Consider the following 25141-nt stretch of genomic DNA (forward strand, 5'->3'; position numbering starts at 1 on the left):
CTCCAGGCTGGGGTGCGGGGCAGGGGTGAGGGATTTGGGGTGCAGCAGGGGGCTCCGGGCTGGGGCCGAGGGATCAGAGTGCAGGAGGGGGTTCCGAGCTGGGACAGGGAGTTGGGATGCAGGCTCAGAGAGGAACTCCGGGCTGGGGCAGAGGTTTGGGGTGTGGGAGGAGGTGCGGGGTGAAGGCTCCAGGTGGTGCTTACCTCAGGCGGCTCCCGAGAAGCAGCGACATGTCCTTGGGCTCCAAGGTGGAGGCGCAGCCAGGCGTCTCTGCACAGTGTGTGCTGCTTTCGCCTGCAGGCACCGCCCCCACAGGTCATGGTTCCTGGCCAATGGGAGCTGCAGAGCCAGTGCTCGGGATGGAAACAGTGTGCAGAGACCCGCTACAGGAACATGTCGCTGCTTCCAGGAGCCCCCCCGAAGCCAGATAGGAAGCCTGTCTTAGCCGCACTGCGCCGCCGACCGGACTTTTAATGGCCTGGTCAGCGGTGTTAACCGAAGCTAAGAGGGTCCCTTTTCGACCATGTGTTCTTGTCAAAAACTGGACACCTGGCAACCCTAGTCTCTAACAGTACGTCTTTATTATCTGAAAATAACAGATATCTCCCCATTATCCTCTGCAGAGAAAACCAAGGCTATGTATTCACTGCAATAAAAGATGTCTTTTTATACTGAGTTAACTATTTAAGCGTATACTATTAGTGGAAACAATGCACTATAGCTTTTACCTCAATATAACTAGTCCCCCCCACATGGGGTTTACCTCCACTAGCTATTGAGATAAAAACTACAATGACTTTTTCCATTCGAATTTTACAATAAGATGGCTACTATGATGTGACTATATAAAAAGAGACAATCTCTAACCCAAAGAGCTTACATGAAAACCCCAATCCAGTATATGTGTACATGCTTACTTTCACTCACGTGAGCAGTCCCACTGAAGTCAATGGAGCTACTCATGCAACTATTTGTCTCTAATTAGCAAATGCTTGTGTAAAGTCAAGATGTGACATGTAGGTAAACGCTGCAGAGCTTGAGGAAGTGGAACAAAGTTGAATATATTATGTAAAGAGCCAATTTGGAAACTTCAGAGGTTTGTTTCTTTTAATTTTTTTTTTAAACAATGTAAGTGAGTAAGAGAGGTTATCACTTTTTTGGATTTTGTTATCTCTAATGTCCATCAGTGTTGTGCACTCCTTTTTCTTTCCCTTATCAGAAGACTGATAAGTATATTAGAAGTCTTACAACTTGGAATTTGTATCACTAGAGATTCTACTATATGGTCCTCTCAGCACATAAATTTATTTTATCTCATTGGATTCTATCAACTCTTTTGGGTATAGTGCTATTCACCCACCTCTACAAACTACCTTGGTCTTCCCTGTAGTTAATAACCAGGTATTATATACTGGACATGCACATTTTGAAAACAATTTGACAATTTTGTAAGGTAAGCTTATAGCTAATCTGTATAACCATATATTCTTATAACTGCTACCTGTTGCTTTCCTAATTCCTCTTTCACGATCTATACCCACTTATGACTAATCTCAATTAAACTTTGAACTCTTTGGGACAGGGGCTGTTTTCTACTGAATGCACAATGCCTTGTACGATGGGACAATGGTCATAACAGTGATATCTGGATGCTTCTGTAATAAAAGTAATAAGTTATGCAATCACTGTTTTATCATTCTATCAAGTTTCAGTATTGTCTCTGTGATGGGATATCTGCGCTTCATTCCTGGATGAAGCACAAAGGGTTAAACCCCTTCAATGGGCTGAGAAAAGAAACCTACCCCTTAAGGATTACCAGAGTCATCAGGACTTGGAAGCAGGATCTGAAAGCTAAGGTCTGATAAACAAGGAAGGAGCCTTAATTAGAGAAGCCACAAAAAGAATCAGAAGGAAAACAAGAGTTTTGTTGTCTTCTAGCCTAGGAAGCTGGTGAATCAAGTCCCAATCCAGAAGTAAGGTGAAACTGAAGAATCAACTGCCGGATTTTTTTTCAGAAGTTTTTCTGCACAGATACCAGCTACCTATAGCAAAGGCTGTTTGCTGAGGCTTCCTTTGGACAAGACTGAAAGCAAGGCTTCCTTTATGAATTGTTTTGCTTCTCATAATGTACAAATAGCCATGTTTTCTCCTTTGAAGATTGTGTTTGAGCAGCTGGAAACTGATCCAGCTCTCTATGAAAGCAATAACAACTCTCAGTGACTTCAGTGGTAACAGGATTAATTCCTTGGTTTATAGGACTGTTAAGTCAATCTCAAAAACTGATTTGATCAGAAATTTGTAAGGGAGTAATTAGGGGGTCATGCACTGGCAATGTCACAAACTGTCAATATTTTTAAAATAAGATATACCTTGCTAAATATCACTCTTTTGGGAGCAGTTCTTATCAAACAGATGTTGGAATAGTTCCATCGCTATCTGGATTCCTTCAATTCACTTTTAATTCCTCCCATTATGGTTTCAATTGTGGGTAGATCTCATTCCAGTAACAGATACAAAAAAATGCCCTTTCCTCAAGCAGGTCACTGTGACAGATCCCTTTGACTTTGGTAGCGAGTACATGATTGCAGTTCTGGAGACTATCTAAAAGCATCCATGTAAAGAAACAAAAAAGCAGGCAAACAGAGAGAAGAAGCAGAAGGAACTAACAACATTAACCACATCTTACGTTTTTTTATGGGGGGGTCCAGATTCATCTTCTAATTTATACTCAATCATTATGTTATGTTTTAGTCCATATTTGGTAAGCATGGAGATATAGTCAAGTGGTTGCATCTTTTCCAGTATATCTGATGAAAACGCTGTTGGCTGTGGTGGTGGCGGCGGTGATGGCTGCGGCTGCGGAGTTTGTGGGAGTGAAGCCTGTTTAGTCTACAAAATAGGCATAGCTTGAAAGGCTTGAAGTTACTAAAGAGCACAAAATGAGCATCATGAGAGTGTTGGTATAACTGCATGGGTTGTGAATCCTTAACCAACTGATATAGACATTTCCCAACGTTTTAAAAATAAACCACTTCCCAATCGTCACTAACAGGGTGTACTGGCTCTGTAACCATCCTGGATAATTACTATCCCATTGTAGATTTTGCAAAGAAGTTTAAAATCAACAAATCATTAATAGAAAATTTCAGGATTGTCACCTGCCGGTGAATCACGCTGAAACCTAGAATTTCTGTTCAATCAGCACAAAGCGATGGAAACAGCTACACGCATTCTTCTTATTGGGAATATGACCAGGTTCAACCACCACTGGGATTCACCACCGGCTACCATTCAATTATTACGTCCTCAGCCATTTTACACACATGCATTAGACCCATGTGACAGCACAGGCTTTCACCTGCTAGCAAGTACTGAATGACATTAAGATGCTTAGGTGCCAGGCTGAATTCCCTTATTTCTGTGCTCAATGCCTTTGTGTCTATAAGGACAAGGAGTTATTTAAGTTTGAATCCTGATCAAATTAACATTCGATGACTGTTTGGTGGCCACTGAAATGAGTAACTGCTCTCAATAGGTATCCATACATGATAATCACCATTTCCACCAGCTGCGGATACTCTCTGCAAAGAGGTTAAAGGCTGAAAGTGCCTGACGACTAAAGTACTCTCCTCCAACCCCTTAATGAAGTCCCTGCAGTTCAAGGATGAGCCAGTGTAGGGAGAATACCTGTAATGCTAGTACTGCACCTACTGTCGCTAAACCTCTTGTTCCAGCATTTTCCCCCACAAGCAATACTCATTCACATAAAATAAAACTCAGATTGGAACACAACTCAGTGCAGGTTTGGCCTAGGGAACATTCTTGTTTTTAATATGGTTCTTATTCAGTTAGACTATTTGTTTCCATGACAGGCCCTTGTTCCCTACCCCATGTTTGGACACCAATGAATACAGAAAGCTTCTCTGTCTGCAAAGCACCTCCTTCCAGTTATCGCATTCGTGAGATGCGCCATGTAGAAATATACATTCTATAAAGGACTGTGAAGTACATATGGGCCTTGCAGAAATATTGCTGACTCTCTGGAATGCTAAAAAGAGGTCAGAAAAAAACAAAACAATTCAATTCTGAAATGCAGCCTCTGTCTCTTGTGGGAGTTGTCATTCAGGTACCTCACGCTCCCATCCTCCTCTATGGGCCAGGCTCTACAGCTGGACTTCATCTCCCATGATGCACTGCAGGCATTGAGCTGCCAAGAACAACTGCCTCCCCCGACCAAAAAGGAATTCTATGGCTCATCATGAGAGATGCAGTCTTGATCAGGGATCCCAGCCTACACAAAACAAGAGGAGCATGAGACATCCAACCACAGTGGCATTTCAGAATTGAAACATTTCAGTTTTGGATTTTTGGCCAAAATCCACAAGATTTCCTCTGGGGTAAGGAGGACCAAACAAAACAAGAAAGCTTTCCAGCCAGCTCTACTTGGCAGCTCCATAAAACAGTCTTCATCATTCAACTCCTTAACCCCAGTTATGGCCATTGTGAACAATAAATGTAATACATTTCAGAAATAGAAATAATGAGAATTACAACAAATGCCATATATTTTAACAGGACTACCACATAAAAATGATTACCGATAATTATCCTGCTCTGTTCAGTTCAGAGCACTACATCTCAAAAGGGAGAATTCAGTGAGGTCTGACAAAATGCCTCTCACACTCTACTGACATTAAGAGAAATCCAATGTAACTTGCTAGATAGATTAAATATGCCTTGCATGAAGTGTTTAATATTTGGTATTCTGGATTTACGTGTGTCCCCCAAGCGTAATTTGTTGCTTAGAAAATACTTGGATACCTTTTGGATCTGACTTTGGCTCAGATTTCTCATCTAAAAATCAATTGTTAAGAAATACTGTGGTCCCTTCGCAAGATCTGTGTCTTATAAACTTATGTGAGACGATCAATGAAAAAGTTTAATTGGAGACATTTAGCTTGAAAATGTACGCCTAGAAAATAAGACTATAATGAACTTTCAGATCACAATTCCTTCTTACAGCCTATTTTCCTGGAATCGCTTTCTTTCTGCAATATATAGTCATATGAAGATGGATTTAGCTCTTGGGTCATGTTTATTCAACATCTTTGAAAAGAAGAGTCTTGTTAGAAGATGACTATATGACAGACTTGAGATCTTTTTTTAAAAAAAATATACTTTTATTTTCCTTTCCAATGATACCTCAATTTAACGGGTTGTATTTAGCGTCAATTTATACCTTTCACTTTTTCCCCCATTATGGTTCTGAAACTAAACATTTTTTTCTAAACTACAATGTGGACACGGATTTTTTTAAATGTTCATGACTGATGTAAATATCTTTACCAAAAACAACTCTAAAGAATATAAAAAAAGAATTAAAAAAGTCTGGAAAAAACTGTAATGGAATATTACAAAAGGACATTCTTTTCCAACAGAGAAATTTCTCATGGATCCACTTGGTCTGGACAAAGGTATCTTTTTACAAATAGGAAAGAGGATGTTCGAAAAAGAGCAGGTGATATCTAATCACATTGTCGGGCTTTTTGGTCCCACAAACCAGGATGAGAGGTTTTTAGTTTTGGCTTTGACATGTCGTAGAATTGCCATGCTGAAGGATTTTCTAGACAGACACCTGTCACTCAGACAGTTTAGAGACCATTTGAATTGCCTCTACCATGATTCAGGGGCTACATTAGAAGATGACCAATTGAAAGCCCACTAACCCAAACAAAACAATGATAAGGAGTACTTGTGGCACCTTAGAGACTAACAAATTTATCTGAGCATAAGCTTTCGTGAACTACAGCTCACTTCATCGGATGCATTTGGTAGAAAATACAGTGGGGAGATTTATATACACACACAGAGAACATGAAACAATGGGTTTATCATACACACTGTAAGGAGAGTGATCACTTAAGATGAGCCATCACCAGCAGCGGGGGGGAAGGGGGGGAACCTTTCATGGTGACAAGCAAGGTAGGCTATTTCCAGCAGTTAACAAGAACATCTGAGAAACAGTGGGAGGTGGGGTGGGAAGGAGAAATAACATGGGGAAATAGTTTTACTTCGTGTAATGACACATCCATTCCCAGTCTCTATTCAAGCCTAAGGTAATTGTATCCAGTTTGCAAATTAATTCCAATTCAGCAGTCTCTCGCTGGAGTCTGTTTTTGAAGTTTTCTTGTTGAAGAAGGATAGCCACCCTCAGGTCTGTAATCGAGTGACCGGAGAGATTGAAGTGTTCTCCGACTGGTTTTTGAATATTATAATTCTTGATGTCTGATTTGTGTCCATTTATTCTTTTACGTAGAGACTGTCCAGTTTGACCAATGTACATGGCAGAGGGGCATTACTGGCACATGATGGCATATATCACATTGGTAGATGCGCAGGTGAACGAGCCTCTGATAGTGTGGCTGATGTGATTAGGCCCTATGATGGTGTCTCCTGAATAGATATGTGGACAGAGTTGGCAACGGGCTTTGTTGCAAGGATAGGTTCCTGGGTTAGTGGTTCTGTTGTGTGGTGTGTGGTTGCTGGTGAGTATTTGCTTCAGGTTGGGGGGTTGTCTGTAAGCAAGGACTGGCCTGTCTCCCAAGATCTGTGAGAGTGATGGGTCGTCCTTCAGGATAGGTTGTAGATCCTTGATGATGCGTTGGAAAGGTTTTAGTTGGGGGCTGAAGGTGATGGCTAGTGGCGTTCTGTTATTTTCTTTGTTGGGCCTGTCCTGTAGTAGGTGACTTCTGGGTACTCTTCTGGCTCTGTCAATCTGTTTCTTCACTTCAGCAGGTGGGTATTGTAGTTGTAAGAATGCATGATAAAGATCTTGTAGGTGTTTGTCTCTGTCTGAGGGGTTGGAGCAAATGCGGTTATATCGTAGCGCTTGGCTATAGATAATGGATCATGTGGTATGATCTGGATAAAAGCTAGAGGCATGTAGGTAGGAATAGCGGTCAGTGGGTTTCCGATATAGGGTGGTGTTTATGTGACCATCGCTTATTAGCACCGTAGTATCCAGGAAGTGGATCTCTTGTGTGGACTGGTCCAGGCTGAGGTTGATGGTGGGATGGAAATTGTTGAAATCATGGTGGAATTCCTCAAGGGCTTCTTTTCCATGGGTCCAGATGATGATGATATCATCAATGTAGCGCAAGTAGAGTACGAGTATTAGGGGACGAGAGCTGAGGAAGCGTTGTTCTAAGTCAGCCATAAAAATGTTGGCATACTGTGGGGCCATGCGGGTACCCATCGCAGTGCCGCTGATTTGAAGGTATACATTGTCTCCAAATGTGAAACAGTGATGGGTGAGGACAAAGTCACAAAGTTCAGCCACCAGGTCACATAAACACCACCCTATATCGGAAACCTACTGACCGCTATTCCTACCTACATGCCTCTAGCATTCATCCAGATCATACCACACGATCCATTGTCTACAGCCAAGCTCTACGATATGACCGCATTTGCTCCAACCCCTCAGACAAAGACAAACACCTACAAGATCTCTATTATGCATTCTTACAACTACAATACCCACCTGCTGAAGTGAAGAAACAGATTGACAGAGCCAGAAGAGTACCCAGAAGTCACCTACTACAGGACAGGCCCAACAAAGAAAATAACACAATGCCACTAGCCATCACCTTCAGCCCCCAACTAAAACCTCTCCAACGCATCATCAAGGATCTACAACCTATCCTGAAGGACGACCCATCACTCTCACAGATCTTGGGAGACAGGCCAGTCCTTGCTTACAGACAGCCCCCCAACCTGAAGCAAATACTCACCAGCAACCACACACCACACAACAGAACCACTAACCCAGGAACCTATCCGTGCAACAAAGCCCGTTGCCAACTCTGTCCACATATCTATTCAGGAGACACCATCATAGGGCCTAATCACATCAGCCACACTATCAGAGGCTCGTTCACCTGCGCATCTACCAATGTGATATATGCCATCATGTGCCAGCAATGCCCCTCTGCCACGTACATTGGTCAAACTGGACAGTCTCTATGTAAAGGAATAAATGGACACAAATCAGACATCAAGAATTATAACATTCAAAAACCAGTCGGAGAACACTTCAATCTCTCCGGTCACTCGATTACAGACCTGAGGGTGGCTATCTTCTTCAACAAAAAAACTTCAAAAACAGACTCCAATGAGAGACTGCTGAATTGAAATTAAATTTGCAAACTGGATACAATTAACTTAGGCTTGAATAGAGACTGGGAATGGATGAGTCATTACACAAAGTAAAACTATTTCCCCATGTTATTTCTCCCCCCACCCCACCCCCCACTGTTCCTCAAATGTTCTTGTTAACTGCTGAAATAGCCTACCTTGCTTGTCACCATGAAAGGTTTTCCTCCTTTTTCCCCCCCCGCTGCTGGTGATGGCTCATCTTAAGCGATCACTCTCCTTAGAGTGTGTATGATAAAACCCATTGTTTCATGTTCTCTGTGTGTGTATATAAATCTCCCCACTGTATTTTCCACCAAATGCATCCGATGAAGTGAGCTGTAGTTCACGAAAGCTTATGCTCAAATAAATTTGTTAGTCTCTAAGGTGCCACAAGTACTCCTTTTCTTTTTGTGAATACAGACTAACACGGCTGCTACTCTGAAAACAATGATAGTTTACCATTTACTTTTAAACAAAAGATGTTGTTTACTTACTTGATTTTCTTGTGTTATGCTATCCCATGCTGTCTTTGCGGCCTCTTCTTTTGCCTCTTTCTTGGTTTTACCTGTAGCTACAGGATACTCTCTGTTATCTATTACAACCATGACAGTGAACCTGCAAAAATAAAACTGTTCACTGAACACAGCTGAATTGTGGCATATGCCTAAGGACCTTATCAAGATTCCACTGTTCATTTATCTTTAGAGCACTATGAAATGTTATGTAAGTACTTAATATTCAAGTGCTTATCGTCTCCCAAACTCCATTTTCATAATTCTTTGGAAGCTTCAAATGTTCTTATAAATAATATCTTTCCTCCTCCTCAATCACATGTTCCTACTATAACATTTATAAACACTGAGCTGCTTTACAAAAGCACTAAAGAGTGCATTAAGATAGCGATGGTTAGCTTGAATCTGTCGATACATGTCCAGGACTTGGAGGGGCCAAAGACCAGGATGCTCTTCACTGCTCCAGATTGTGGGAAGAGAGAAGGCTGGCCTGCCTTGGTTACATAAACGAAATTACATCCACCCTTGGTCTGTCACTGCATCATTATTTTACTAAGGGCACATCTATACTACAAACTGAAGTTGACTTAAATTGACATCCAGCTGCTGCAGTAATTAAGTTGGCTGTGCATGTCCACACCACACTATGTGTCAGTGGAGCTCATCCTCACTAGCAGCGCTTGCATCAGTGCAGAGAGCAGTGTACTGTGGATAGCTATCCCATGGTGCAACCAAGACAACTGACTGTGGATGGCTCTGTTTGCAGGCAGGCCTTCCTCTGAGTCCGGCTGGGAGGAATGAAGGTTTGGGGACTTATAGAGACATGTGATCATGTCACCTGAACTTGGAAGCCATCTTTAACCTGGTGTTTTTCCATTGAGAAAGAAGGGTGGGAACCCAGAGAGACAAAGGATTTCCACCTTATGCAAAAGATATACAAGTGGGTGGAACAGAACAAGGGGGAGCCATCATGAGAAATCCCCTAGCAACCACCTGAGCTGGAACAAGGGCTGTATCAGGGGAAAGGATTGTGCCCAGACTACAAAGGTGTCCAGTCAGTGAAAGAAACTTATTGAAACATCTCTAAGGGTGAGATTAAATCTATATTCAGTTTTTATTACTGTACTAGACTTAGACTTGCGTGTTTTATTTTATTTTGCTTGGTAATTCACTTTGTTCTGTCTGTTACTACTTGGAACCACTTAAATTCTACTTTCTGTATTTAATAAAATCACTTTTTACTTATTAATTAACCCAGAGTATGTATTAATACCTGGAGGGAGGGGCAAACAGCTGTGCATATCTCTCTATCAGTGTTATAGAGAGCGAACAATTTATGAGTTTATTCTGTATAAGATTTATAAGGGTAAAACAGATTTATTTGGGGTTTGGACCCCACTGGGAGTTGGGCATCCGAGTGTTAAAGACAGGCACGCTTCTATAAGCTGCTTTCAGTTAAGCCTATAGCTGTTAGGGGACACGGTTCAGACCTGGGTCTGGGTTTGCAGCAGGCTAGCGGGTCTGGCTCAAACCAGGCAGGGCACTGAGCCGACTGGGCAGGAAAGCAGGGGCCGAAGTAGTCTTGGCACATCAGGTGGCAGCTCCTAAGGGGGTTTCTGTGATCTAACCTGTCACACCAGGAACTGTGCGCGGAGCTCATCTCAGCCTTGCAGCACAGCAACATTAAAATGAGACCTGCTCTGACAGCGGAGAAGCAACTGACAGTCACTGTGTGGAAGCTTGCAACGCCAGACTGCTACGGGGTCAGTGGGGAATCAATTTGGAGTTGATAAATCCACCGTGGGGGTTGGTGTGATCCAAGTATGCAGGGCCATTAATTGCTTTCTGTTAAGGAGGGTAGTGATTCCATGCAATGTGCAGGACATATTCGATGGCTTTGCCAAAATGGGGTTCCCGAACTGCAGTGGGGCGATAGATGGTGTGCATATACCCATCTTAGCATCAGATCACCTTGCCAAAAAGTACATAAAAGAGAAAGGGATACTTTTCTATGGTGTTGCAAGTGTTGGTGCAGCACCCAGGGTATTTTATCGACATCAATGCCCGGTACTCTGGGAAGGTATATGACATATGCATCTTTAAGAACACAGGTCTGTTCAGAAAGCTGCAAGCAGAGACTTTCTTTCCAGACCACAAAAATCACAACTGGTGGTGTTGAAATGCCCATACTGATCCTGGGAGACAGCCTATTCCTTACTCCCACGGCCCATGAAGCCATACACAAAACATCTGGATAGTAGCAAAGAGTGGTTCAACAACAGGCTCAGCAAATGCAGAATGGTGGTTGAATGTGCCTTTGGCCATTTGAAGGGTCGCTGGCGCAGTTTGCTCACTAGGTTAGACCTTACTGAAAAAAAAAAGTCCCCATGGCTATAGCTGTCTGCTGTGTGCTTCATAATACATATGAAGCAAAGGGAGATTAGTTTTTGCAGGGGTGGAGCCTGGAGGTGGACATGGTGCTAACTTTAAGCAGCCAGATACCAGAGCTACAAGAAGAGCTCAGAGCGGAGCAATGCATCTCCGGGAGGCTTTGAAAACCTGTTTTAGTAATGATCCACAGTAATGTACACTGCTTTTCTGTATTGTGCCTACCCATAGTCTGAACCTTGCTGTGATTCTCTTGTGCACATCCATCCCAGTGCCTCAGTTTGCCTCTCTCTCCCCCCTACCCCCAGGCTTTGAATTAATAAAGATGATTTCATTTTCAAGACATGGACTTTTATTACACACAGATATAAACATTGAAAGATACGACAAAAGAAATGAACCTTGGAAAGAGTGGAATAAAATTGTGAGGGGAAAAAACACATGCATCTTATCTTTAAAAGCACAGCTGCCTTGCCTATATGCAGCTGTTATTCTTGGCACCCTCCCCCAGGATTGAACAGAAGGGATACTGCACTGTCCGCCCTTGCCTAGCGGAACATGTGTGAGGAGGAGCACAGAGATGTTGGAATGCCATTCTGCAAGGGCTACAGAGGGAGTCAAGCCTCAAGATGTTTCTCCTGAAGGTCAACCAGATGCCCCAGCACGTCTGTTCCATCAGAAAGCCCAGCATCTCCTGCTGCGTGCCACGCTCATTCTCCTGGGCTTCTCTCCTGTCCATCATGTCTATGTCCATTTTTTCAGAGAGAGTTATCTCCACCCCCCCTGCTCAGCGTCCACTATCCGAGAGGCGTTCGCTATCTCATTAAACATGTCATCACACCTTCATCTTATCTGGGAGATCCTCTCCACTGGTGTAGAGGAACAGCTGAAGGCTACACTTTGCACTGTAAACAATGCAAAGCACAAAGGAACCACTGTCAGTGCAGACCTAAGGTCTAGCACAGAGATGCTATATAAAAATCACTCCCCTGAATCCACGCAAGTGTAAAGCAGAACATTTTCATTTCTGCAAGGCATTCATTGAACCAGTTTGCTGTCCCAGTCATGGTGAGTTACGACCCAGTGGCATGAGCACCGGACTGTCAGCAGCATTGGGTGGGCAACCCGCAGCGGTATTGGAGCTGGCCAGGGGGCCATGCTACCTCCTCTTTGTAACATCAACGCTGTCTGCAGGTCGAGGACCAGCATTCCCCCCTCCCAAACTGCAAACCTTTGCAGAAGCGATGCTGAGGGAGGGCTTGCAGTGGCATGAGGCCACCACATTTTCCTTCCCTCTCCATTGCCGCTGCTGCTCTCTGGCGCCTGAGGCTTGTAGTTTCTGGGGTCAATAGAGACCCGTCACTCAAACTATGGCCATGTTTTGTAAAGCATGGGGAAAGGGGTGGAAAATCACTTGGGGTGCCCGCAGGCACTATTGTTTGAGGTTTGAGCAACTGAAAATGACCACTGTCTCCCCTAGATGACCCTAGCTGTTAGCACGCTCCTGAGGGTAACAGCTGCTCCAAGCATTCAGGTACAGACAGTGTCCTTATGTTGCTATGCCGTGTACTGCAATGATGCCAGTTGAATTCATACTGGAGTGGCGTGGGAAAGTATCCTACTACGGTGGAAGAAATAAAGCAGCCGTCCATAGAAACCTTCTACATTGGATTGCAGAGTACCTCCATGAAAGTTTCCTGGAGATCTCTATGGAGGACTCCCGGGCCATCCCTGTGTATAAAGTCTTTTTCTCAGGGCACCTTCTGCCAAGCTGGTGTGGCCACTGGGAAGCAAATAGGTACTATACCTCAACTGATTTTTTTAAATTAAAAAAAAAAAGCATATAAGAATGTGACCCCAAAATATTAATTAGAATTGCATTCTCAGCAGAGGTTTCTGCCCTGGCATCACACTCTGCCATGTTGCTGTGCTGGGACTGGCTGGACTGCTCCAGGGTTACAAACAGCTCCTGGCTCTCTGGGACAATGGATCGCCCGCTCGCCTGTCTCCCATTCTCCTCATCAAAGACTCCTCCTCAGCGTTGCCTGCAGTGGCCTGGGACTCCGACTTCTCAGATGTGTTCACACTGATTGGGAGGGGAGCGGGGGGGGGGGGTCACTGTGGGATTTCCACTGAGAATAGCATGCAGCTCCTTGTAAAAGCAGCATGTCTGTGATGCTGAACCAGAGCAACCATTCACCTCTCTTGCCTTCTGGTACGCCTGTCACAGTTCCTTGATTTTCACGTGGCACTGCTGCATGGCCCTAGTGAAGCCCTTCTCCCCCACGCAGCAAGCAATCTTCTTGTATATGTCTACGTTTCTTTGGCTAGATTGGAGCTATGCCTGCACTGCCTCTTCTCCCCACAGACCCAGAAGATCCATCACCTCCCATGTATTCCAGGTAGGAGCGTTTTTAGAGTGTGGTGCCATCATGATCAGCTAGGCAGGCAAGCACTCCACACCAAACAAACAGGAAATGGAAATTCAAAAGTTCCTTGTCCTTTAAAAAGCGAGGGGCTGTTTCCTGCATACCTGGCTGCTGGGCAGCAGAGTTGAAAACGATGGCCAGAGCGGTCACAGCAGAGCATTGTGGGACACCTCCTGGAGCCCAGTTAGGTTGCCATAAGCAGCACAGTGTCTATATTGCCACTACATCGACCTAACTATGTTGAATTAAGCATTATGCCTCTCGTGGAGGTGGAGTCATTGAGTCAATGTAGCAAGTGAATTATGTTGGCAGAAGGGAAGTAGTGTTGAGACAGATATTATTAGGTTGACATAAGGCAGCTTATGTCGACCTAACTTCATAGCGTAGACAAGGCCTTAGAGAAATTATTTTAGAGATTTATATTTGCTATTCCGATTTCACTTTCTAGTACTCTGATGAAATGTTAGGCTTAAAAAAATAAAAGAATATGATGTGTGTTAGTGCAGGTGGTCATTATAGAAGTCAATGGTTAAGAGGGATCTCAATGAGAAGAGTGGAAGGACATGGGATGTTTAGTTTTGCTAGTTATTCCACACACAGGGGACAACACGGGGGGAAAAAAAACGCAAAGATGGAAATGAGAGAAGAAAATAGATTTTGCCTAAAGGTTACAGGAGTTCATTAGCCAACTCCTTATAAGCTCCTAATGTCAGTATGCATGTTCTGAGACTTTATATCCACAATTTTACAAAAACTGCTCATAAAGAGAGCTACTAGACTTTTAGTCTTTTTAAATCTGCAGTGCAGCAGAAATGCAAAGACAATATTGTATGACGACTCTAATACATAAGCTCCTACATAGATTTTAAGGTATTTGCAGCAGGAACTGACTTTTTGAGGTGTGCAGGTTCACTGCTTAGCTCAGTGGTACCCTGATCCTTGATTACAGCCTATAAGCACTACCACAGTAAAAATAAATACCATCTCCTCCCACACACACACTTGAGAACAAAAAGTTATATTCCTACTCACCGATTTCTAGGGCTATCGCAAGGACTAGTTACAAGCTATAACCACTTAAGCACTGCTGCAGTGCTTACACAGCACTTTACATATTCTCGCAATAAAACAAGTCTTAGTATTTATCGGCATGCACTCTGAACTTACACACGATCATGAGGAGGGCCTTCCACTTTGACATCCTTATACTCAAGTTGCAGTTTAGTCTTTTGACAATATTCATGAAGTTTACCCTTGTACAACTTTGGCTTAACACAATATTCTGCCATTTTGGCACAACCTGTGAGGAGAAAGAAATTTTGACAAAGAATCTTGCATTCTCAGTGTTTGTCTTAGGGAATAAAAACACAAACAAAGATGGCAGCCCACATTGTTCAAGGGCATTGGAGCAAAGTAAGGAAATGTTTACAAATGCAGAGAACTACTAGGTGTGCTTTGCCAGAAAATATTGGTTGTATGTGAGAATTGTTCATCTTGGTAGTAGAATCTAAATGCTTGCAGGTTATTATTTAAAAACACTACTCAGGGCAAGGGCCACATCTTCATATGTTTTTGGAGTATCTAGTACAAAATAACCCTACTCAGGCATTAGTGTAATATAAATGTAGTTATTAAGTAAAATCTACTCCTGCAGCTACAGAATACGAAACTGAAATGTCAATATGTTAAAGTAGATTGTTCCTTTGCAATAAAACAGGAGAGTGGTTGACTTGCAAATGTTTCTTGAAGACATTAGTTTGCATGGGAATAACTGATTTAGAGATCTGAACACATATATATCCCCAAATCAGTAGAACTGTCGAGAAATTATTTTTTTAAACAAAAGTAAAGTAGCAAGTGGCTCTTCAAAGCTGAAAAACCAGCAAAACAATGCATAAAAAGTGTAATGTGTGTGTTTATTATTTGTTTGTTAAAAGGAGATTGAGGTGAAGCCTAGCTTCCACAATAGAAGTTACGCTTTAGTATTTCTTCTGAGGACTTTTGACAGTGCAACTAAAAAACAGATACAAAGTCTACAGAATTCTCACTTTTGTTAGCCAAAGCTAGATTCAATCATTGCCTAGCTTTATTAACAAGGCAGCAAAATTCCCCCCCTCCCGACACACGTGCGCGTTCAAAAGAATCAGGAGGGGTACCAGCGCCATTTCAGAAAGCAGAAATGAAGCAGACTCTGCCACGGCAGGGCCAGTCAATAAGAGAAGGGTTTGAACAAATCCTGGCACAAGCTGATGGTTTTCAGGCCATAGTGACTCTTCTAGGAAGGAAACTTGAGACAGTGACTCCTCAGAATAATAACTAATACAGGAGAATGAATGGGACTGAGCAATTAGGCCCAGATCCTCAAAGGTCTTTAAGATTCCTAATTGCTAGTGATTGCAATGGAAATTAGGTGACTAAATATTAGGGCTATCATAAAATTAAAAAAATTGCAATTAATCAGTTTTAATTAAAAGGAATACTTGTGGCACCTTAGAGACTAACAAATTTATTTGAGCATAAGCTTTCGTGAGCTACAGCTCACTTCATCGGATGCATTCGGTGGAAAATACAGTGGGGAGATGTATATATACAGACAGAGAACATGAAACAATGGGTTTTACCATACACACTGTAAGAAGAGTGATCACTTAAGATGAGCCATCACCAGGAGCGGGGGGGGGGGGGGGGGGGGAGAAGAGGAAAACCTTTCATGGTGACAAGCAAGGTGGGCCATTTCCAGCAGTTAACAAGAACGTCTGAGGAACAGTGGGAGGTGGGGTAGGGGGGAGAAATAACATGGGGAAATAGTTTTACTTTGTGTAATGACTCATACATTCCCAGTCTCTATTCAAGCCTAAGGAAATTATATCCAGTTTGCAAATTAATTTCAATTCAGCAGTCTCTCGCTGGAGTCTGTTTTTGAAGTTTTTTTTGTTGAAGGATAGCCACTCTCAGGTCTGTAATCGAGTGACCGGAGAGATTGAAGTGTTCTCCGACTGGTTTTTGAATGTTATAATTCTTGACGTCTGATTTGTGTCCATTTATTCTTTTACGTAGAGACTGTCCAGTTTGACCAATGTACATGGCAGAGGGGCATTACTAACACATGGCGGCATACATCACATTGGTAGATGGGCAGGTGAACAAGCCTCTGATAGTGTGGCTGATGTGATTAGGCCCTATGATGGTGTTCCCTGAACAGATATGTGAACACAGTTGGCAACGGGCTTTGTTGCAAGGATAGGTTCCTGGGTTAGTGGTTCTGTTGTGTGGTGTGTGGTTGCTGGTGAGTATTTGCTTCAGATTGGGGGGCTGTCTGTAAGCAAGGACTGGCCTGTCTCCCAAGATCCGTGAAAGTGATGGGTCGTCCTTCAGGATAGGTTGTAGATCCTTGATGATGCATTGGAGAGGTTTTAGTTGGGGGCTGAAGGTGATGGCTAGTGGCGTTCTGTTATTTTCTTTGTTGGGCCTGTCCTGTAGTAGGTGACTTCTGGGTACTCTTCTGGCTCTGTCAATCTGTATCTTCACTTCAGCAGGTGGGTATTGTAGTTGTAAGAATACATGATAGAGATCTTGTAGATGTTTGTCTCTGTCTGAGGGGTTGGAGCAAATGCGGTTATATCGTAGAGCTTGGCTGTAGACAATGGATCGTGTGGTGTGATGAAAGCTAAAGGCATGTAGGTAGGAATAGCAGTCAGCAGGTTTCCGATATAGGGTGGTGTTTATGTGACCATCACTTATTAGCACCGTAGTGTCCAGGAAGTGGATCTCTTGTGTGGACTGGTCCAGGCTGAGATTGATGGTGGGATGGAAATTGTTGAAATCATGGTGGAATTCCTCAAGGGCTTCTTTTCCATAGGTCCAGATGACGATGTCATCAATGTAGCGCAAGTAGAGTAGGGGCATTAGAGGACGAGAGCTGAGGAAGCGTTGTTCTAAGTCAGCCATAAAAATGTTGGCATACTGTGGGGCCATGCGGGTACCCATAGCTGTGCCGCTGATTTGAAGGTATACATTGTCCCCAAATGTGAAAGAGTTATGGGTGAGGACAAAGTCACAAAGTTCAGCCACCAGGTTAGCTGTGACAGTATCGGGGATCCTGTTCCTGACGGCTTGTAGTCCATCTTTGTGTGGAATGTTGGTGTAGAGGGCTTCTACATCCATAGTTGCCAGGATGGTGTTTTTAGGAAGATCACCAATGGATTGTAGTTTCCTAAGGAAGTCAGTGGTATCTCGAAGATAGCTGGGAGTGCTGGTAACATAGGGCCTGAGGAGGGAGTCTACATAGCCAGACAATCCTGCTGTCAGGGTGCCAATGTCTGAGATGATGGGGCATCCAGGATTCCCAGGTTTATGGATCTTGGGTAGGAGATAGAATACCCCAGGTCGGGGTTCCAGGGGTGTCTGTGCGGATTTGTTCTTGTGCTTTTTCAGGGAGTTTCTTGAGCAAATGCTGTAGTTTCTTTTGGTAACCCTCAGTAGGATCAGAGGGTAATGTGCCAGCAATGCCCCTGTGCCATGTACATTGGTCAAACTGGACAGTCTCTACGTAAAAGAATAGACGGACACAAATCAGACATCAAGAATTATAACATTCAAAAACCAGTCGGAGAACACTTCAGTCTCTCCGGTCACTCGATTACAGACCTGAGAGTGGCTATCCTTCAACAAAAAAAGCTTCAAAAACAGACTCCAGCAAGAGACTGCTGAACTGAAATTAATTTGCAAACTGGATACAATTAACTTAGGCTTGAATAGAGACTGGGAGTGGATGAGTCATTACACAAAGTAAAACTATTTCCCCATGGTATTTCTCCCCCCCCACCCCCCACCGTTCCTCAGATGTTCTTGTTAACTGCTGGAAATAGCCCACCTTGCTTGTCACTATGAAAGGTTTTCCTCCTTTTTCCCTCCCTGCTGCCGGTGATGGCTTATCTTAAGTGATCACTCTCCTTACAGTGTGTATGATAAACCCATTGTTTCATGTTCTCTGTGTGTGTATATAAATCTCCCCACTGTATTTTCCACCAAATGCATCCGATGAAGTGAGCTGTAGCTCATGAAAGCTTATGCTCAAATAAATTTGTTAGTCTTAAGGTGCCACAAGTACTCCTTTTCTTTTTACGAATACAGACCAACATGGCTGCTACTCTGAAACCTGTCAGTTTTAATTGTACCATTAAAACATAATAGAATACCATTTATTTTAATATTTGTGGATGTTTTCTACATTTTCGAGTATACGGATTTCAGTTACAACCCAGAATAAAGTGTACAGTGCTCACTTCATATTATTTTTGATTAAATATTTGCACTGTAAAAAAAGATTTTATTTTTCAATTTACCTCATACAAGTACTGTAGTGCAATCTCTTCATTGTGAAAGTGCACCTTACAAATGTAGAATTATTTTTTTTGTTACATAACTGCTATCAAAAACAAAACAATGTAAAACTTTTGAACTTGTAGGCTCTCTCTGTCCTACTTCTTGTTCAGCTAATCGCTAAGACAAGCGAGTTTGTTTATATAAACTGGAGATAAAGCTGCCCGTTTCTTGTTTGCAATGTCATCTGAAAGTGAGAACAGATGTTTGCATTGCAACGCTGGCTAGAAAAGTGCTAAGTATTTACGTGCCAGATATGCTAAACATTCATATGCTCCATCATGCTTTGACCACTATTCCAGAGGACATGCTTCCATGCTGATAACGCTTGTTAAAAAAAATAATGCATTAATTAAATTTCTTACTGAACTCCTTGGAAGAGAATTGTATGTCTCCTGCTCCGTGGTTTTACCTGCTTTCTGCCATATATTTCATGTTATGGCAGTCTCGGATGACAAACCAGCATATGTTGTTCGACTTAAAAACACTTTCATTGCACATTTGACAAAATGCAAAGAAGGTACCAATATGAGATTTTTTTAAAGATAGCTACAGCACTTGACCCAAGGTTTAAGAATCTGAAGTGCCTTCCAAAATCTGAGAGGGACAAGGTGTGGAACATGCTGTCAGAAGTCTTAAAAGAGCAATACTCCAAAATGGAAACTACAGAACCCGAACCACCAACAAAGAAAATCAACCTTCTGTTGATAGCATCTGACTCAGATGATGAACATGAATGTGCGTCGGTCTGCGCTGCTTTGGATCATTATCGAGCAGAACCCATGGTCAGCATGGAAGCATGTCCTCTGGAATGATGGTACAAGCATGAAGGGACATACAAATGTTGCGTATCTGGCACGTATATACCTTGCAATGCCGCCACAACAGTGGCGTGGGAATTCTCATTTACAATGTCACCTGAAAGTAAGAAGTGGGCAGCATTATCTCCTGTAAACAAAAACTTGTTTGTCTTAGCAATTGATTGAACAAGAAGCAGGATTGAGTGGACATGTAGGCTATAAAGAAGAGGAGGGGAAATTTTTTGGCCCAAGGGCCACAAAAAAAAAATTGCACGCAGGGCCATGAATGTAGGGCTGGGAAAGGAGGTTGGGGTGCGAGAGGGAGTGAGGGATGTGGAAGGGGGTGTGGTGTGCAGGAAGGGACTCAGGGCAAGGGGTTGGGGTGCTGGAGGGGTGCAGGGTGCACGAGGGGGTTCAGGACAGGAGGTTGGGGTGCAGGAGGGGACTCGGGGTAGGGAGTTGGGGTGCAGGGTGGGGTGCGGCAGGGGGCTCAGAGTAGGGAGTTAGGAGGCTCAGGCCAGGGGATTGGGGGTGCAGGAAGGGGCTGGGGTGCAGGCTCCAGCCCGGCACCGCTTACCTGGAGTGGCTCCGGGATGGCAGCAGTGCGCACCAGGGCCAGGGCAGGCTCCCTGCCTGCCCTGGCCCCGCACCGCTCCCGGAAGCAGCTGGCAGCACATCCCTGCGGCCTCTGGGGGAGGGGGGTCAGAGGGCTCTGCACACTGCCCTTGCCAGCGGGTACCACCCCCAAAGCTGCCATTGGCTGCAGTTCCCTGTTCCTGGCCAATGGGAGCTGCGGGGGGTGGTTCCTGTAGGCAAGGGCAGCGCACAGAGCCCTCTGCCCCCCAAGGGCCACAGGAACGTGGTGCCGGCCGTTTCTGGGAGCAGCACGGGGCCCGCGGCGCCACAGGGGTAGCAATCCCGTGAGCCGGATCCAAAGCCCTGACGGGCCGGTTCCGGCCCACAGGCCGTAGTTTGCCCCCCCAGCTCTAAAGTTTTACATTGTTTTGTTTTTGAGTGCAGTTATGTAACAACAACAACAATCTACATTTGTAAATTGCACTTTCACAATGAAGAGATTGCACTGCAGTACTTGTATGAGGTGAATTGAAAAATACTATTTCTTTCTTTTTTACAGTGCAAATATTTGTTGTAAAAATAATATGAAGTGAGCACTGTACACTTTGTATTCTGTTTTAATTAAAATCAGTTTATCCAAACATATTGAATACCAATTTAATTATTTTGTTTTACAGTGCTATTAAAATTAATTGCAATTAATCACAGTTTTAATTGTGTTTTGAGTTAATTGTGTGAGTTAATTGCAATTAATTGATAGCCCTACTAAATCTCTTCTAGAATCTGGACCCTAATGTACAAACAGAGAAAGAGATAAAGAACTGCACTAAAAAGAGAAAAGGAAGTCACCATCCTTAAAATTAAAATCTCCCTTTAAAGCCATATGATTTTAGAAAGGAAAATTTAAACTTTGGAAGTCCAACAATCTGAGAGCACTAGGAACAGCAGCAGGGAAAACGATATCTCAACTCTTTTGATTACTTATATGAACTTGTATTAGTATTTTATTTGTTTCCTTTCTGACACAGAGGTAAGGAAGCAGAAGGATTCACTACTACTGGGAATGCAATTAACATCTTTCTCTCTGAATTTCAACATGCCAGAAATGCTGCAGTGGTGCGTGGCATTAATACAGCTGTATAAGAATATATCCAGATGATTTTCTCCCTCCCTACACTCTCTTGTAGCACTTGTTTTGTAATATAAAAATTTTGCAACAGTGGGACTTCAAATCCATTGTTGTGATTGGGTCCCTAGTGGTCTGTATTTCAGAGATATGGATCATAAGCATAACCTCCCCTGCCCACACACAAGTGTCACACTTCCAAAAGGAATAGCTACATTGCCATCTACTTAGAGCAGGGGTCTCAAACTCCCAGCCCGCAGGCCATCTGTGGCCTGAGAACCTCCCCAATGTGGCCCATGGGGCTCTAGCAGTTTTGGGGCCAGGTCTCTCCCTTGGCCCAGCCCAGGGCCCCGCCCACCACCAGCAGCACAGGGGGGCTGAGCGGCTCTGCCTGCTTGCTCCAGGTGTCTGCCAGCCCCGCCCTATGCCTCCGTGCGCTGCCCCCATCCCGAGTGCCCCTGCAACCAATGGGAAGCTGCGGGGGTGGTGCCTGGGGGCAGCAATGCACAGAGGCCCCCCGCTCTGCCCCGCCTTGGAGTCCCAAGTATGTGCAGCACTCCCCATTCCCCTCCCAGAGCCTGCACCCCCACCCCACATACAGCCCCCTGCCCCCAAACTCCCTCCCAGAGCCTGCATGCCTCCCCCCCCTTGAGCCTGCAACCCCACCCCTGCCCAGAGCCTGCACCCAGCACCCGAACTCCATCCCAGACCCCCCTCCCCAACCCAAACTCCCTCCAAGAGCCCAACCTCTCACCCATTCTGCATCATAGAATATCAGGGTTGGAAGGGACCCTCAGGAGGTCATCTAGTCCAACCCCCTGCTCAAAGCAGGGCCCATCCCCAATTTGTGCCCCAGATCCCTAAATGGCCCCCTCAAGGATTGAACTCACAACCCTGGGTTTAGCAGGCCAATGCTCAAACCACTGAACTATCCTTCCCTCCCTGAGCCTGCACCCCCAATCCCCTACCGCAGACCTCCTCCCTCACCCAAACTTCCCCCCAGAGCTTGGGGGGGGCAGAGTTTTGGGGGGCGGGTTCTGGGCTGCAGGAGTGACATTATTGGTCCCCTGGGAGGATTTGAGGACTGGTACTGGCCCTAAGAAAAACTGAGTTTGAGACCCCTGACTTAGAGACTGCTGACCACCTATACTGAGACGCTTACTTTGCACCTGTAAGAGGAGCAGAAGTCACTGGTGGCTTTCCAAGAATACCCGCAGTCCCCAGCACTGCTCCTAGTTCAGTTTCCAGAGCTAGAAACACCCATGCTCGTTTTAACACCTTGGCATAGGAGCCCAGGTCTTCATTAGCCCAAGCCGGGCTGTGTGGGGCAACCCCCAGCCTCTCCCAATTCACCCTCCGCAGCCTAGCGAGGGGTCTCGAGGAAGCAGAAAATAGCCAGAGCCAGGGCACCCCAGCTCATCTCCTCCATCCAACCCTTTACCCCCCTCCCCCCCCCCCGTCAACCTCTATAGTCTGTACTAATGGCTCGCCCCCCAAATCCCAGCCTCCGCTCTGCGCTTGCCCCACAGCTCCGGCCTCTACCCCGGACCCCCGCGAGGCCCGCACTCACCGCGTGGCTGGGGGCGGCTCGGAGAGCGGCGGAACAGCGACGGCGGCTCCGCACTCGGCCGCCTTGGCCTCAGTTTCGTTTCCTTGCAGCGACTTCCCCCGGCCCCCGCAGCCGCCGCGCTCCGCCCCGGGAGCGGCTCCGGAATCGAAACCGAAAGGAGGCGCCGCCTGCCGGGGCCCGCCTCTTCCGCGGGGCCCGGGAGCGGAGCCGAGCGGCCGGGGATAGCCGGGGGGCTGGGGCTGGGGCTGCCCCGGAGGGGCCGCAGGAGGAAGCCCAAACCCAGCATTTCCCCGCCAGGTCCTTCCCTTCCCCTCCCCTCCCCTCCCCCGGCGGCTGCGGGGAGCCTCTGCCGGAGCCCGGGGTTCCTCTTGTTCCCCCTCCCCGGGCCTGAGCCTCAGTTCAGCCGCCTGCTCCTCCTGCGCAACCAGCCACTGCTCCGACTCCGCTCCGCTGCTCTGCGGGCCCTGCTCCTGCCTCTGCTCTTTTAGGCCTTTTTCTTCTGAGGCCCGGGGGGTTGCCGTCTTAACCCCTGCCCCCATTTGCCCTGCCTGCTCAGGCAGAGATGCAGTTAATTACAGCTTAGGTGCAGCTGGCCCCATCGTCCTTGAAAGGGGCCGGACACCCTGTGACATGGGCCCTTCTAGCTAAGTTGCCCTCCTACGTGCAGATGCGCAAGCGAGTCCATTCCCCCTTTCCACTGTTTCCCTTTCTTCGGGGGAGGGGAATGCTGACAGTATAAAGCATATAGGTTTCAACTGCACAGCATCAAAGAGAGTCAATACACAGCCACCTACAAGATTAGAGATATTACTGGCTTTCTTGAACCTGCAGTGGATTGAGAATCTGACAATATTATAAAGAAAAGAAAAAAACAGGGCCCAGCTGTGCAAAAGGGAGCTAGGCTCTTACAAAATCACAGGAACAACACTAGGATCCACAAAACCCACAAAACCTAGCTCCTCTCTAATGAATGGGGAGAGATGGGCATCTTAGAATGTGATCCCAAAGCCAGCACACTAGGTGTGGAGCCACCTAACTCTAGCCAATGACAGGTTTCAGAGTAGCAGCCGTGTTAGTCTGTATTCGCAAAAAGAAAAGGAGTACTTGTGGTACCTTAGAGACTAACAAATTTATTTGAGCATAAGCTTTCGTGAGCTACAGCTCACTTCATCGGATGCATTTCTAGCCAATGACTATCTCTAATGCATTCCATCAGCATTAGCCTAATATTTTCCCTGGGTAGTTTTTGGCCAGCTTGTGAGTTGGTTGATTCTATAAAATGTGTTAATCAATACAATTATTTGACAAATATTGTGAAATTAATCAAACACTACAGTTGCCATGATTTGACCATACTTAAGGAGTAAGGGAGGAGAAAGTTGGCTAAAGCCAGTAAAACTGGTGACCAGGAGAGGTGTTCAGAATAGAGGAGCTCAACAGCCAGGAGCAACAGATTCTCAAAATACTGTGAAATATGCCTCCCATCTACAGCGTGTGTTTAGGAGATGAATCCCTTAAGATTAAACCTGCCTATTCTAAATCAAACACAACATTTGTACCACATGGATAGGAAGGGTCTATGCATATAATCACATTATTGGAGTTTGGTTATGGAAGTATAGCCCCCCTCCTGTCCACTGGCTCAGTGTGAGGTTGTTCAAGATAGGGTAAGTCTACCTTGTGTTTTTTTACACAACTTTGTAAAACTTTGGGCTTGGGGTTCCTCTATATGCTCTGTGTTGTGTGTCAATGTGTATTCACCTCAGACCAGACCCACTCAGACAAACCACTGAGAACAAACGTTTAGTAAATAAACAGAGAACAGGATTACAGTCCAGCAGCCTCCTCTCTGCTTGCCTGCCTCCTGCTTCCAGCTTCAGTCAGTGCTGAAATTTCCTGCTGCAATGGCAGAGGATATATCCTGGGGGAACCAGGAGGTTCTCCCAGCATTCCACATTTGTAGTTTCCATGTCTGCTGTTAAAGCATACTGGACCTTGGGCTACAGGAATAAGGATTTTTACATTTCCATCAGAGATATGTACAGTCCTTTGCAAACAGGCAAAAGTACCTCAGTTTCTATACGGGTTTCAGAGTAGCAGCCGTGTTAGTCTGTATTCGCAAAAAGAAAAGGAGTACTTGTGGCACCTTAGAGACTAACAAA

General features: G+C 45.0%; 1 protein-coding gene across 15 annotated transcripts in view; it reads right to left on the reverse strand.

Moving 5' to 3' along the window:
• EIF2AK2 (eukaryotic translation initiation factor 2 alpha kinase 2) overlaps window positions 1-23720 on the reverse strand; it is a 57194-nt gene extending 33474 nt beyond the window's left edge. For 10 of the 15 annotated variants that reach the window (XR_006280147.1, XR_006280150.1, XR_006280149.1 and 7 more), the window contains exons 1-4: window positions 22980-23393; window positions 14693-14825; window positions 8691-8811; window positions 2687-2889 (exon numbers count right to left, since the gene is read on the reverse strand). Coding sequence is in view for 7 of the 15 variants with exons in the window: in XM_043511523.1 (XP_043367458.1) it covers window positions 2687-2889; window positions 8691-8811; window positions 14693-14825; window positions 22980-23265 (743 nt within the window). In the remaining 8 variants the exon portion in view is untranslated. Of the gene's footprint in view, window positions 1-2686; window positions 2890-8690; window positions 8812-14692; window positions 14826-22979 lie in introns of all 15 variants that reach the window. The other 5 variants (XR_006280153.1, XM_043511525.1, XR_006280154.1 and 2 more) reach the window with 4 other exon arrangements.
• Between the last annotated feature and the right edge of the window lie 1421 nt (window positions 23721-25141).

This window comes from Dermochelys coriacea, chromosome 3, assembly GCF_009764565.3.
Source record: "Dermochelys coriacea isolate rDerCor1 chromosome 3, rDerCor1.pri.v4, whole genome shotgun sequence".
Classification (NCBI taxonomy): Eukaryota; Metazoa; Chordata; order Testudines; family Dermochelyidae; genus Dermochelys; species Dermochelys coriacea.